General features: G+C 33.7%; 3 protein-coding genes across 5 annotated transcripts in view; 1 reads left to right on the forward strand and 2 right to left on the reverse strand.

The window, feature by feature from the left end:
• The window catches only part of LOC106164469 (uncharacterized), a 34,769-nt gene that overhangs the window by 7,906 nt on the left and 12,028 nt on the right, over window positions 1-14,835 (reverse strand). The window lies entirely within an intron of this gene.
• LOC106173933 (uncharacterized) lies at window positions 271-9,754 on the reverse strand. Of its 2 annotated transcripts, XM_087016869.1 has the most exons (7): window positions 9,505-9,754; window positions 7,297-7,419; window positions 3,768-4,364; window positions 3,288-3,354; window positions 2,761-2,818; window positions 1,957-2,199; window positions 271-1,589 (listed from the first exon to the last, which is right to left on the reverse strand). In XM_087016869.1, exons 1-7 carry the CDS (start codon window positions 9,752-9,754, stop codon window positions 1,209-1,211), a joined length of 1,719 nt encoding a protein of 572 aa, XP_086872995.1. In that variant the 3' UTR covers window positions 271-1,208. The 2 variants fall into 2 exon arrangements, with proteins under 2 accessions (XP_086872995.1, XP_086872996.1); XM_087016870.1 differs by lacking the exon at window positions 7,297-7,419.
• Window positions 9,877-14,036, forward strand: LOC106151541 (uncharacterized). Its single transcript, XM_013524865.2, has 3 exons — window positions 9,877-10,042; window positions 10,875-11,051; window positions 11,362-14,036. The coding sequence occupies exons 1-3, from the start codon at window positions 9,882-9,884 to the stop codon at window positions 13,826-13,828; spliced, it is 2,805 nt and encodes a 934-aa protein (XP_013380319.2). The 5' UTR covers window positions 9,877-9,881; the 3' UTR covers window positions 13,829-14,036.

The raw sequence follows: 14,835 nt of genomic DNA on the forward strand, positions 1-14,835 counted from the left end.
TTTGCAAGCTCGAAATTGGAACCTCGCGACGAGCTAGTAATTGAAACCTCGCGGCAAGCTAAAACCACAAGCTTGCAGCAGACCAAACTGCAAGCTTGCGACAGGTCAAACCGCAAGCTTGCAGCAAGCCAAACTGCAAGCTTGTGGCAAACTAAACTGCAAGCTTGCAGAAAGCAAAACTGCAAGCTTGCACAAAGCTTAACTGCAAGCACACTGAAACTATTTTCTAAAGGTTAACTGCATACAAAATTGACACAAATAACTACTGAGTAGGAGGTTTCACTCATCTATTATCTAGATTATTGTACAGAAAATGAATAGTAATTTGAATTACTAACAACAAGGAAAATTGAAAAAAAAAAAAGTTGATATATACAAGCATACAAATCTATTAAGTAGTGTAATGATTAATTTCTGGAAAATATTACAAGCAAGTGTTCCTTTTATTAACCATCAATGACAAAAATTTTTAAAAAATGTAATATATATACAAGCATCTAATAAGTAGTGTAATAATTAATTTCTGGATAACATAACAAGCAAGTGTCCCTTTATCTACCAACAATGAGGAAAATTTTTAAAAAATGTAATATATATACAAGCATATAAATCTATTAAGTAGTGTAATGATTAATTTCTGGATAACATTACAAGCAAGTGTCCCTTTATCTACCAACAATGAGGAAAATTTTAAAAAAATGTAATATATATATACAAGCATGTAAATCTATTAAGTAGTGTTATGTACAGAAAAGCAAAAAATAACAATGCACAAAATAGGCTTCAGTAACTGTAAATTCTGATGCAAAAGTACATATGCTTCACTGCAAATTCAACATCAAATTCTAATTATGCTCAGCAGGTAATACCGATGTAAGTAAAATATGTAACAAGCAGAAGGCTTCAGGGCCAACGAGAGTTCTCGTTCACACTTTGAAAATGCCAGAATGAGGAAAATGAAAATTTCACACAATATTGAGAATGGTCTTTGATACTTCGTGGATGGCGCTTGATAAAATATGGTGGTCTAATACATTTTATGAATATTCATCAGTTCTGTAAGTATAAAGCCAAAAAGTAAATTTTTTTTCCACTTATCGTGTTTACGATGAAAGTGCACGGCAAAGACGACGACAACAGACGCAGGTGACGGCTATATGTACAGACACATCTGTGACTGTACATAAAAACAAAATGTTCAAGGGCTATTAAACGTTGCTATTGTGTAAAGCTCTGCGTGCAGTTGCACACTTGGAGTTGATGACATTGTTCATAACAGCATCTGTTAAACTAAATTGCCCAGTAATTTTTCTTATGTGTTTCTCTGTGAACCTTTTAATTGCATTAAGCACTTCTTCTGGCAGAGCTTCAGTTTTTTCTCCAGAATCAGCTAACTTGCTGTTATGAGCCACTCGTTTACCTTTGGCGCTGGAAATGGCCAATACCTCTCGTTTGAAGAACACGTCCAGAAAATTAATAATAAGCTTCCTTGCATTTGTCCCTGCTTTTTGTATACGCTGAGACAGTTGCTGAGCCGTCAGGTACACCTCTGATTCTGGTATCAGTCTCACTTTCAGGGCTCCATTCATCTGTTAAATATAAGAGCATTGATTGTCTAAATGTTTAACAAAAATATCGTCAAAGCCATCAAGATTGAAATTTAATACTCTTGAATAATGTCAGGTAAGAGAAATGCATAACATTTTCCCCCAGATATTAGAAAAGTATACATTTGTTAAAGTCATAGTCTCAAGGGCTACATGGTCATTTTACTAGTGGAAGTACACAAAAAATAATAACAGACCAGTAAAAACTAGAGATAAAGCCACGACCAAAGTACATTGGGAAATATTCAGATGTACATTTCGGGAAAATGTGCATCTGGTAAAATAAAACACACTGATATTTATCAATTACCAATGAACAGTACATTTGTATATAAGAATTCATTCTTACAGTCACTCTTTGCTCCCAGTAAGCTTGACTGCAGCCATTTCTCTTGGTGTCACCCTCTGTGGACCCTCTCTCTGGCTCAAAATCTTCCTCTCTGTGTGTTGATGGTTGCCTCTCCCCATGTTCGTGTCTTGCTGCATTCTCCGTAAATGGACTCTCTTCATGATCATGTCTAGCTGAACTTTCAGTGAATGCTAATCTCCTTGACTTTGGTCTCACCAATGTTGGCATGTTGACTGTAGATTCCTAATGTTATTGCAAAATATTCTGTTATATGTATATTACTATACTTTTACATAATCAGTACATTATGTGTCAATAGATTATGTCAACAAAAAATTACTACCAAGAATTTCACATGTTAAAGTAAGTTAAAATTTGAGAATTATTATCTCTGTGGGACTTAATATTTGATAGAACAGTTACACCAATAACAACACACAGTAATGCCTGATGTCACTGTCGATCACTATTATTTGAGGTGGATTATATCAAGCATTTATTTGTGAGTGGAGTTATTCACAAATTTGAAATCCTCACGAATACTGTTTTGGTACCTCAACTCCTATATAAATGGCTTCTCTGCTCCTCACAAAATTATTTTTGTTATTCCTTAAATATAGAGCTCTTGAAACTGCAAGTATTATAAACATTCTACCATGGCAATTTTAAAAATTTTCAAGGTTATTTTCTAGTAACATATGTCTAAATATAAACTGATGGATTAACTCTATAGTATTCAAAATTTTTAATGCAAATTAAATGAACTCATTAATGCGTCACTTTTGGAAGTACTAAGTAACTTACATGTAGAACTTCAGATTCTTTATTGCTAGTGATAGTGCTGTTATAACCACGGTAATGCCTACAAAAAGAAAAGCAATATACCATTTTAACCTTTGTACTTTTCAAGACAACTCAACCATTGACACCATGTTCTGTTGTCTTTTGATTCATCATGTATTAAGCCCCGTACACATGATCGAAAGAAAATGTACAGTGTGCTTTGCAGGAGGGGAAATATAATTCCGCTAAACATTGTTTATAATAGCAAATAGTTTTTTTTCAGCACAAATTAATTAAGCACTTACAGTTTTATCTATAGATACTAATACAGTATAACCTGTCTAAACCGGATGTCACCAGGACCAAACTATTTGGCCGGTGTACACAGGTGTTCGGTTTGTAGAGGTCAGGTAAAGTCAACATTTAGTTAACATAGACCAAATTGTAAGGCGGAATCGACAGGGATCCAGATTACACAGGGTCTGGTTTAGACAGGTTATACTGTACTTACTTTTTCTGTTCAAGTGCAATTCTCTATTAATGCTTACATTTTCTGTTCCAGTGCAGTGCATAAATTCTGAAGGAAATGTATTTTTCTTGGAGTTGCCTCTAATCCTGAATCAAACAATAAAGTGCTTATGTTGCAAATGGTACAGTAATTTGAGATTTTCTTCCATTTAACATCTAGTTATACCATGTACATATAACAAAGCAAAGATAAGCAGGACGAAGTAGAAGCTGAAAGGCAGAGAGCATGGTATGATTAATATGTTATGAACACCAGAAAATTAATTTAATAGAGACTCTTTGAAAGGACCAAACTTTTACTTCCCCAGATTGCAGAATAATAAACATGATAAATGAACAAATTAAGTACGACTATGAGATATGATGTTCAGAAAATAGAAATTTGTAATAATTATCAAATCCATATTTCACTAACGTACATAAAAAACACTGAAGATTTACTACAGTTATATTCATAAAAATTAATTATATATATAAAGAACTTCAAACATGACACATACCAATGTTGCTGCAGCTATTGCTATGTTGCAGTTCTTGAATCAACATCTGATTTTCTGCTCTCAGAGCTGCATTCTCTTGCTGCAGTAAAGATATCTGTTCTGCATGAGTTTGCATTGTAGAGATGGAGTAATTGTATGGTCTCTCATATCCAGGATAATTTACATATTGTACTGATTGCCCAGGATGCATGTAACCATACAAATGGTCCAATCCTTGGTTAATGCCACTAGATGTCATCCTAGGCTGCTGATTGAAATCCATGAAAGCTGATTGTGTTGGCAGTTCTGGCATGTGGAGTTTATCATTGTCCGAAAGCAACTCCTGATAATTATCAGTGTCAGTGCAAGTCACCTGGTCAGGAGTACATTCTTGGCTGTCTGCAGCTGTCTGATTTGGGACTTCGTTCAGATCATTCCTTCTTCGACTAATAATGTTCTCTAAACTTTTATTAGCCACCTCCAATTTCTTAAGATCGATTTCCTTTTTTCTTTTCTTTTCTTTAACTTTTTCTTCATCTGCCTCTGAACTAACTTTTTTCACTTGGTTGGTACTCTTGCTCCTTTTTCTCTTTCTTAGGGGACTGCTCACTGTAATTTCTGTACAAATGATAAAAATAACATCATTCTTGGACTCTTGTAAGGAACTGAGAATGTCACAAGCAGTAAAGAGAGCAACAAGAGGCCCACGGGCCTTAATGCTCAAAAGTATCTCATCTTCACATAAGCCCCTACAGCTCCCAAAAGCAATTGGTTTAGTATTTTAAGCACTGAATCGATAACCTTTTCCTTTAACCCCTGAACCTTTAAAGTTTGCAGAAATAATCCTTTTATTAGTCCCTTAAACTATAAAAATGCATACTCATAAATTGACAGTTTTGCAGAAAATTGACCATTTAAAATCCTCCTATTAAGTACAGCCGACCTTTGACTCCATGACTTTGATACTTTGAGAGGATAAACCTCACATTAATCCCAACAACTTTCTCAAGTATGAGGCTATACAAAATGTCGTTGGTTTTCCAAAAAAAATGGCACTTTTTGTTTTTCAAGATTTTTACTATGTACAAAAAATGTCCCAACCCCTGCGTACTGAACATTGTAACATTGAAACTTTTGTCATAAAGAACAACATTGCTACTTGCTGGACACCATCACTTGTGGTAAAATTGTATACAGATAGCTATAACGTATTGTATGGCAATTATGAAAATACAGCTGAAGTCACTGTTTAACCCTCATCCACAAGGAAATGGAACCCTATGTAAACCCTGAAACCGGGCCTCAGAGGCCCGGTGTACCATGTAAATCTGACTCCCCCCAAAAAACATTCAAAAATCTAATTTAATTTGAGTTAATGACTATGATATTGTAGTATGCATAATGGAGGACACATTGGCACTTTTTGTTAGTTTGCAGGTGAAAATTTTCATGAAAAAATAAAGAAAAATTAAAGATTTGTATTTTACCACCCAAGGACTCCCCTATGAAAAAGCTATTTACTTGACATTTGATGACAATTTCAACATCTTTTCTTTGAGGATACTTTATGAGGAATATATTGAAAGTACTTGAAAGTTAAATGGTTAAAAAATTGGGTGAAAAAAAAATAATAATAAAAAAACACATTAAAAAATAAGAAAAATTAAAGATTTTTATTCTCACACCCAATGACCCCCCTATGAAAAAGCTATTTATTTGATGTTTGATGACCATTCTGACATCTTTTCTTTGAGGATACTTTATGAGGAATATATTGAAAGTACTTGAAAGTTTGATGGTTAAAAAATTGGGTGAAAAAAATAATAAAAAAACACATGAAAAATAAGAAAAATTAAAGATTTGTATTCTAACACCCAATGACTCCCCTATGAAAAGGCTATCTATTTGATATTTGATGATCATTCTGACATCTTTTCTTTAAGGATACTTAATGAAGAATATATTGGAAATATTTGAAAATTTGAATGGTAAAATACTGGGTATGCTATATAAGAAGAATTCAGTAAAAAGGCGATGGGGCCAATTTCCCGAGGAAAAAAGGTAGCATTTTGACATGGAAGTGCAAAACCTACAGGTAGTAAGATGAATACTTGTTTTAAAAATATTCACCAAAATTTTCACCACCAAACTTTCAAATAATAACAAAAAGTACATCTCTGTGCAAACTATGTAGAAAAACAATGGTATGGTGACTGAATATAAAATAGGTCCTTTTCTTTATGGGAATCCAAATCTCATGGGTATAAAAATGAAGATTTTCATGATTTATTTTTCATTCTTTCACTAACTATTTAATCATCAAACTTTTAAATATTTCCAATATATTTTTCATAAAGTATCCTAATAGAAAAGATGTCAGAATGATCATCAAATATCAAATAAATAGCTTTTTCATAGGGGAGTTATTGGGTGATAAAATGCACATTTTTAATTTTCTATTTTTCATGTTTTTTTTTTTTAGTTTTTTCACCCAATAGTTTACCATCAAACTTTCAAATATTTCCAATATAATCTTCATAAATTAAATTTAAAGGAAAGATGTAGAAATGATCATCCAATATCAAATAAATAGCTTTTTCAAAGGGGAGACAATGGGCGGTTAAGTGCACATTTTTAATTTTCATATTTTTTTCATGAAAATATTCACCTGCAAACTTAAAAAAAAAGTGCCAAAGTATCCTCCATTTTACATACTACAATATCACAGTCATATACTCAAATAAAGTAAGATTTATGAACATTTGTGGAGGGGGAGTCAAATTTTCATGGGGAGTCAGATTTTCATTATGAAAATCTGACTGGGGGAGTCAGATTTTCATGTTACACCAGTCCCTTGCTAGCTTTACCTCCTCCTGGGTGCATGAGTATACACTGTGTATGGAAAATGCGGAAAAACATTTTTTTTTCTCAAAATGGAAAGTTTCGCAAAGGTAGCGCAGTCTGTCAGGTATGTAATAATGATAGATTTAAACTGATATCTGCATATCAGGTGACCATGCAAGGTGATCGATTACTCATAAATAATAATTTCTCCAGGTCTTGAATCTTTCACAGGCAGATTTCATTGACCATACTGATAGTCATAGCACACATGATATTGCTTGTGTAAAACATTTTATAGCAAAGATATTTGAGGTAACATGGACTTATTTATCCCATGTGGAAGTAAAATATCAAGCGACCGGGCCTCAGAGGCCCGGTTTCCAGGAAATGGGACTAACTTTTGGAAAAGTTAATTTCTACATATGTTGTAAATTATTTCAAAACTAATTATTCATCCATTGATGGGGTATAAGTTGCTTGAGGATTACATGAAAGGAACAGGCTCAAAACCTCATGCTAATGAAGAGAGAGCAAAAGATACATGGGTCCGGGCCTGCGAGGCCCCTGAAAGGTGATTGAGGGTTAAACACCAAGTTATTGACTGCAACAACATAGAAAGAAATGCTAACACAATCAATCTGATTGGCAATGGACAATGAATGAAAATATTTTGGTGCATGACATTAGTTCATTGAGAGAAATTTACCAGTACATTCCTCTTCTTCAGAATTACCATCCTCAAATTTATCATGGTCTTGCTGATCTTGGTGTGCTGCCAGCTGAAGCTTCTGTCTTTTATCCATCTCTGATTCAAGCTCTTTTTTTGATTCTTATAAAATAAGATCAAAACATTTTCATGCATATAAATCATTGGCGACAATTAGAAAATGATAAGTACTTGCAATTACTATATTAACTCAATTTAACTGTTTGTTAACTTAATTTTTCCAAGGTTGCTGTGTAATGTTACTAATTTTAAAGAAAGCTTTTTGTAAACAGAATCCAGGTACAAAAATAGTCAAATTCTGTTATGAATTGGCGAAAACAGAGTCTATACTTGAAAATCTTAATTATATAAGTTAAGTCAGACAATGGCTTCTTGAATTGGGATAAAAAGAAAAATATTCCTTTAATTTTATCAAGTAATCACTATGAGATGGCTCTTTATTTGACAAAACAGGATCAATTTTACCTAATCATTTCAATTTCAAAAGAAAATGAGGGAAAAAACTTTAAATAAATGGGAATAACATTGTATCTAGGAACCGTGGGAGGGGGAATTCACAGACAATTCTTGTACAAAGACCAAAGTTAGACATAAGAAAATATAGTTTCAGTGTGAGATCTACAAATTTATGGAATAGTTTACCAGAAAATGTTGTGTGTGCACAGTCTATTAACTCATTTAAAAACAGAGACTTGACCATTTTTGGAGGAACCAAGACGTACTATACAGTGTTTTATTTACAATTTGGAACTAGAGAGTCAGATGACTCGCTGACACTGCAGATTACGAGTCATTTTTTATTTTCAGGAGTCAAAATTTTCCCGCCTTTTTGGAATGGGTAATTTTAACTAGTAATGATGCGTACAACCATATATTATGTAAACAGATTGTATATGAATTGAGGTTGTTTATTTGTAATTGTTATATCCCAGACTAAAAGTATAGAATTCTATCTACAGGAACTGAAGAATACAAAAAAAAAAAAAAAAAAAAAAACAGCTTTTGTATAAGTGTATTCAACATATGACAACAAACACACTAATAGTCATACAACTTCAAAATGATATGGACAAAAGTATGCATTTTGATTTGTTTTTTCTAACAAAAACCGTTAAAACAAAGGATTACTAACATGATTAAACCTAAAGGTAGATATATGAACAAAAAATCACCAAGATAAACAATAAATTAAAATTGATATGGATAAACTTTGTGTTGACTAGTATGTAAAAAAATTTTCAAAAATTATATGGACATAAATGGAAAACAATTTATATAGGAGGGAATAAGATTGTCAAACACAAAAAAGTAGATAAATGAAGACAAGGAATTTCAATAGATAATTACTATGGCAATAACAAATTATATTCCAATCTGGAAAAATTATGTTTTGACTATTAAACATAAAAACACAATACTAGACATTTCACCTGTGATTTTATACACGTAGTGTAACATATTTTAACCATTTAGAGTAATCTCTGTCACCAGTTTGCGGACTAAACTTTTTTTTATGTCAAACCAATTACATTTGGATCTTAAAACACAATAAAATATTTAAATTGAATTTAAAAACCCGTATTGTGCCTATAGCAGCATTGTACTAGTAGTGTACTATCGGTGGCAAGTTGACATACTTTTTTGCAACACAACAACGATCGGAAATAGGCCTACTAGTACATGTAGGTTTTTAATCGGCAATATTACAACAATTTTGAAAGTAATTAGTTGTGGCTGTCATACATTAGGGTCAAATGACGCACTAGATCATATTTTTTTGCGTCAATTTTAGGATTCATGCGTTTTTTACGCATGACGCAGAGGTAAATAAAACACTGACTATATGACTATTAACTTATAAGGCAGATATGAAAACAACGTATGACAAAAACCGGAAGTCAAGTTATTGAGTGCAACGAAGAGGACCCTCTGGGACCTGTGTTGGAAAGCAACAATAAGTAACAATAAGTAACAAAATTACATTATCAGTTTCTCAAGACGGCACGGACTGCAGGAGACCTACATTCTACCTCAATGACGATTTTAAGCTCACAGACAATACTAGTTTCAGCATGAAAAAAAAATTCTTTGAACTTCATTCATAAAATACTTCTAAAAAATATCTGTGTTTTCTCAACTGACGATTAAATTAGAAAAATGTATGTTGTTTAACAAAGGAAAACTTACCGCCAATTTCTACGATGACACCTTTCCACAGTCCAAATTTCGGTAGCTTTGCTACAACTTCGTCACCTTTTTTGTATTCAAGAAAGCCTTTTCTCGGTTCTTTGATAATTTTTATACTGTTGACGCTAGTTGTATTGTCATCCCAGTCGAACCAACAAAAGAGATTCGCGGTGTTTTCTTCCATTTTTTCGTATTCTCGAGCTCGCATGAACTTGATGCAGCGGATAGAGCAGACGACATTTCCGCGCATGCGTACGAGCGCTTTGTCTACGCGCCATAGGTGGCGCTGCGGTCATTTCTTCCGTGAACTGTACATGTAATGTAATAAAGAGGTCTTGAAATCGACGCATGTCTGGGAGTTTTAGCCATAAAAAATCATGTACAACAGTCGTTTCAAAGCCGATGATCCGTTAGCCGGCGCATCGAAATCCACGAAATGGCGCCTGAGAAAGAAAATGCGACTTGATCCAGACCCTGATTCCATCCAATGCGACTCTGACGAGTCTGAGATCGACCACGCAAACGATCATAACACAACGTAAGAATTCACAACTTTAGTTTTCCTGTGTTTTAATTTAGTCCGTACAAAGGAATGATTTTAAAAGCAAGATTAATGGCCCTTCTGTAATTTGGCAGTGAACTGTAGAGCCAATATCGTTGTCCTACATTGCAAACTAAATGACTGCAATAATATACAATACACTGTTTTAAAATACGGTATTATTTTACTAGTCTATACATTTCGTTTTAACGAGCTTTTACATATTTTCCTCAGTTTTTTTTTTTAAAGAAATTGTTAAATTTTTTTTATATAGTTTATCTATAATATATTTTAATGCAAATTCCCGTAAACTTATATTTTTGACACTCTAGAAATTATATATACATGTATATATATATATATATATTTTTTTTTTTTCTTTTTCTTTTACTTTTTAATTTGCAATATGTAAATTATCTGGTCTATGAAAAGATTAAGATAAAACCTTATACACAAATCTTAACGTTTCAAATGACATTTTAAGCATTGTAAAACTTCGTAACAATCTTTTTGTTTCTGTTTCATTAAACCCCCTGAAAATTCCAGATTTTTCGTCTGGCCATTTGTTCAGATTTTAGGAAAGCCCAGTAATTTCCTGTTTACAGGAAAATGGCGCTGAGCTTGTTTATTTTGTCTCAGTTAATGTTTTAGAAAGGCACAAAAAAAGTCCGGTCAAAAAATCATACTTTTCAAGTGTTTGAGAGAATTTTTGATGGGTATTTTTTCCTGCCCTTTCTTGAGAATAGCCATTGATAATAGTTTTAGATGCAATATCAATTAAAGAATATTATGAGTCATATTTCTTCCAACATTTGTTTTTTTTTTTCAGTGAAAACACCACATGTGCCTCAAAAGCACACTACAATAGTCGATTGAAAGAGGATGATCCCTTTAGAAGCGCACCCAAAACTACAAAGTGGCGTTTGAAGAAAAAAGGTGTGGATAGAACTTCTGATCTGTTGGAAGAAAGAGAAGAACATGCCCCTCAGTGCAGGATATCAGAACAGTAAGATGATAAAATAATTCCTTTTTCTCTTGAAGATTTTAAAATTGTACAAAAGCTTTGAAAATTGCTTATTTGATGACATTTTGTTTTCTTTCAACAGTTTATTGCTGTTGAAAATAAGTTGTTTAATATAATAATAGACAAGTACATATATATACAGAATTTTTGAATGTTGACATTTGGTATTCCTGTTAATTCGTTTCAACTCTAGCAGCTTTGTTAAAAAAAATCAAATATTTTTTTGTCTGAGGTACGTTTAACCCCAAGAGCAATAAAAATAACTCAATCAAACTTAATGTTTTCGTTTTAGAAATGCATTTGTGGATCAGGAGTTAACAGATTATGAAGCAGACATCAACTTTGAAGAGAAATCTTCATCTTCAAAGAATTGTGATAGTGATGAAGAAGTTAAGTTCAGTTATGCAGAGGAAAGTTCTGTATGGTTTGAAGATGAAACCGTAGAACTGCCTGATGAAACTGTCCCCCAACTTGATTTCACTGATGGTAGTGAACCAGTTTACAAAGGATGTTCAACAACAGTTGCTCAAAGTGCTCTTTTGATCCTAACATTTGCTTTGAGGCACAATCTTACTGGTGAATGTTTGTCTGATTTATTAGCATTAATTGCAGTTCATTGTTTGACAACAAATGCCATCCACTCTTCTCTGTACAAGTTTAGATCCTATTTCTCAAACCTGAAGTCACCTTTGGTATTTCACAGGTATTGTACAGAGTGTGAATATTCACTAGTGCAGGAGTACCATTCATGTCCAAACTGTAATGTAAACTTGAAGGAAAACAAGAACATATCATATTTCGTTGAGATTCCATTAGCACAGCAGATACAAAAGCTTTTTGAAAGGAAAACATTTCATCAAGATCTACACCATAGACACAGTCGCAAAAAGAAAAATGCAAATAACTTTGAGGATATTTATGATGGCCATTTGTATAAAACTTTCTCACAACAAAATGCATTTCTGGACAATCATAATAATATATCATTCATGTGGTACACTGATGGAGTACCTTTATTTAAGTCTTCCAAAGTTGGCCTTTGGCCATTATTTCTGTCTATAAATGAATTGCCGTACCATGACAGATTGAAACCTGAAAATTTGTTGTTTGCCGGTTTGTGGTATGGTAAATCAAAACCATCAATGTCAGTCTACCTTGAACCATTCTATGAAAGTTTGAAAAAACTGCGTGAAGAGGGAATTAGTGTAAATTGTGAGCATTGTGCAAAATCTTTTGTTGTTAAAGGTATTTTGTTGTGTGGTACGTGTGATTTGCCTGCAAAATGCTTAATGATGAACATGGCTCAGTTCAATGGTAGGTTTGGATGTCCTAAGTGTAAACAAGAAGGGGTTGTTGTGAAAACTGGAAAAGGTCACACGAGGACATTTCCTTTTCAAGAAAATTCTATTGATGGTCCAAAAAGATCGCATGAGGAGTTCATAGAACATGGTGAAAACGCCTTCACCTCATCATCTTCAGTATTTGGTGTGAAGGGACCATCTTGGTGGGTGAATATTTCAGCAGACATAATCAATGGAACTGCTATTGACTACATGCATACAGTGTTGCTCGGAATTGTCCGTCGGCTTCTGAAACTTTGGTTTGATCCAAAGTTTTCATCTGAACCTTATTCTGCTTCACGATTTGTGGATATAGCTGACAAAAGATTGGCATGTATTAGACCACCATATTTTATCAAGCGCCATCCACGAAGTATCAAAGACCATTCTCAATATTGGAAAGCTTCTGAATGTAGATCGTGGCTTTTTTATTATTCAGTACCTGTCTTATTTGGTGTTCTGCAGAAAGAATATTTTGAACATTATCTTTTGTTTGTGGATGCAATGTTCATTATGAATCTAGATTCAATTTCACCAGAGGATCTATTACATTGTGAAGAGTTGCTTATCAAGTTCAGCTGTTTGTTTTCTTCACTGTACGGTGTGAGTCACATGTCAGCAAATCTACATCAGATGTTACATTTACATGATGTTGTAAGACAATTAGGTCCATTATGGGTCTATTCATGCTTCTCATTTGAAAGTATGAATGGCAAGTTGTTGAAACTCTTTCATGGAACACAGTCCCCAGCTATTCAAATAGCAAATGCAGTTTCTACTCTTATAAAGTTACCAATTTTAGAGCAAAATATTGATACAGACACTCATTCTCAGAGCGCAGTTTCACAACTGTATTGCAAACTATCTTCTGCAAGTGATCGGCACAAAATTACAGAGACAATCTGTGATGGTGTACATGTAATTGGTGCAAAACATTTGCAAACCATTGAACCCAAATATTATGCTGTAGTTGCTCAAACCTTGAAAACAGCACCAACTAAATGTTTAGTGTTTTACAGACTTATGATAAAGGGAGTGCTATTCCACTGCCGTGCACACAAAATTGCGTCAAGAAATTCGTACACCGTACTTTTTAAACTTGGAGGACATTTACAAACATTTGGTCAAGTAGTTTTTTACACGAAATGCTGTTTTACATGTGCCTGCAAGGATGGTTGCAACAAATGCACGCACTACTTGGCTGTTGTGCAAACAATTTCTGTGGAAAGAAACATTTTATGCACTGCTGATGCCATTGTTACACCAAAACTTGACAACATTGTGGTTGGTGTGTTTAACAATGAATATGTAGCCATCCCAGTGACAGACATTTTGGAGCTTTGTACATTTGTGGACCTCAATCGCAAAGATAAGCGAGTGTTTATGTGTCTGCGCCCCAACAAAAAGGAAATTGACTGAAAAAAATGAATACACCTATCATTTGAACTTGAAAAGAACTAAGCACTGTTGTATAATTGCATCACTGACTTAATACATTTTTGAAACTGAACCAATTTTTAATATCTTTTTTTATGTACAGACACAGATGTGTAGCCTATTTTGTGCATTGTTATTTCTGCTTTTTTCTATTTTTGATGGTAATTCAAATAAAGTACTTTACAGAGATTTTTACTGTGATTATATTTATTTGTGTTGTATGTGTAAGTACGTAACTAGTAAACAGCTAGTAGAAAACGTGTGTAGAATCATATCCTTGTCCTTGAATTATTAAAAATATAATATATATATATATATATATAAATAAGAAAATCAAAGAATATATGATCCTCTAGTACTTTCACCTCTTTCTAGAGGCTCATCATATTAACATTTTACCTCCAAGTTTGCAGAAATTAAAATTCCCAGATGCTTGTTCAGATTTCCTAGCTTGCAAAACTTCATGCAAGCTTGCAGAAAGTGTCATCACAAGCTTAATTATTAATTACAAGCTTGAATAGTGTTCTGTAAGCTTGCAAAAATATCTTGCATGCTTGCAGAAAACCTCCCTGACCAACTGCAAGCTTGCAGAGTGTTCTGCAAGCCTGCAAAAATATCATGCAAGCTTGCAGAAAGCCTTCATTGCCCGCTGCAAGCTTGCAGAGTATTTCGCAAGCTTGCAGATCAATTCTGCAAACTTGCAAAAGTATCTTGCAAGCTTGCAGAAATCCTTTCTAGCCTCATGCAAGCATGCGCAAGCTTCCAACTTGCTTGTAACAAGCTTGCGAAGGGTAAAACTAGCTTGCCACAAGCTTGTGACTAGCTTGTTGCAAGGAAGTATTTTTGTTTGGGTAGACACCACTTCTCATTAAAACTCTTTCTCATTAACTAATTCACTGTAATACATTAATCACTTTCAAATTCTAACTACACTTTCACTTTCTGGCTCTTCTTTTTCATCTGCTACATGGTTATGCCACTTTCACTTA

Source organism: Lingula anatina, chromosome 7 (genome assembly GCF_051362555.1).
Source record: "Lingula anatina isolate TDL-2025a chromosome 7, LinAna3.0, whole genome shotgun sequence".
Classification (NCBI taxonomy): domain Eukaryota; kingdom Metazoa; phylum Brachiopoda; class Lingulata; order Lingulida; family Lingulidae; genus Lingula; species Lingula anatina.

Excerpts from the sequence above, each read along its gene's own strand:
- LOC106173933 (XM_087016869.1), bottom strand. The coding sequence starts at position 9,754 with ATGCGCGGAAATGTCGTCTGCTCTATCCGCTGCATCAAGTTCATGCGA. Across the intron at positions 7,420-9,504 it reads TGTCATCGTAGAAATTGGCG|AATCAAAAAAAGAGCTTGAA; the intron begins GTAAGTTTTCCT and ends TTATTTTATAAG. Across the intron at positions 2,200-2,760 it reads AAGAATCTGAAGTTCTACAT|GAATCTACAGTCAACATGCC; the intron begins GTAAGTTACTTA and ends CAATAACATTAG.
- LOC106151541 (XM_013524865.2), top strand. The coding sequence starts at position 9,882 with ATGTACAACAGTCGTTTCAAAGCCGATGATCCGTTAGCCGGCGCATCG. Across the intron at positions 10,043-10,874 it reads GCAAACGATCATAACACAAC|TGAAAACACCACATGTGCCT; the intron begins GTAAGAATTCAC and ends TTTTTTTTTCAG. Across the intron at positions 11,052-11,361 it reads CAGTGCAGGATATCAGAACA|AAATGCATTTGTGGATCAGG; the intron begins GTAAGATGATAA and ends TTTTCGTTTTAG.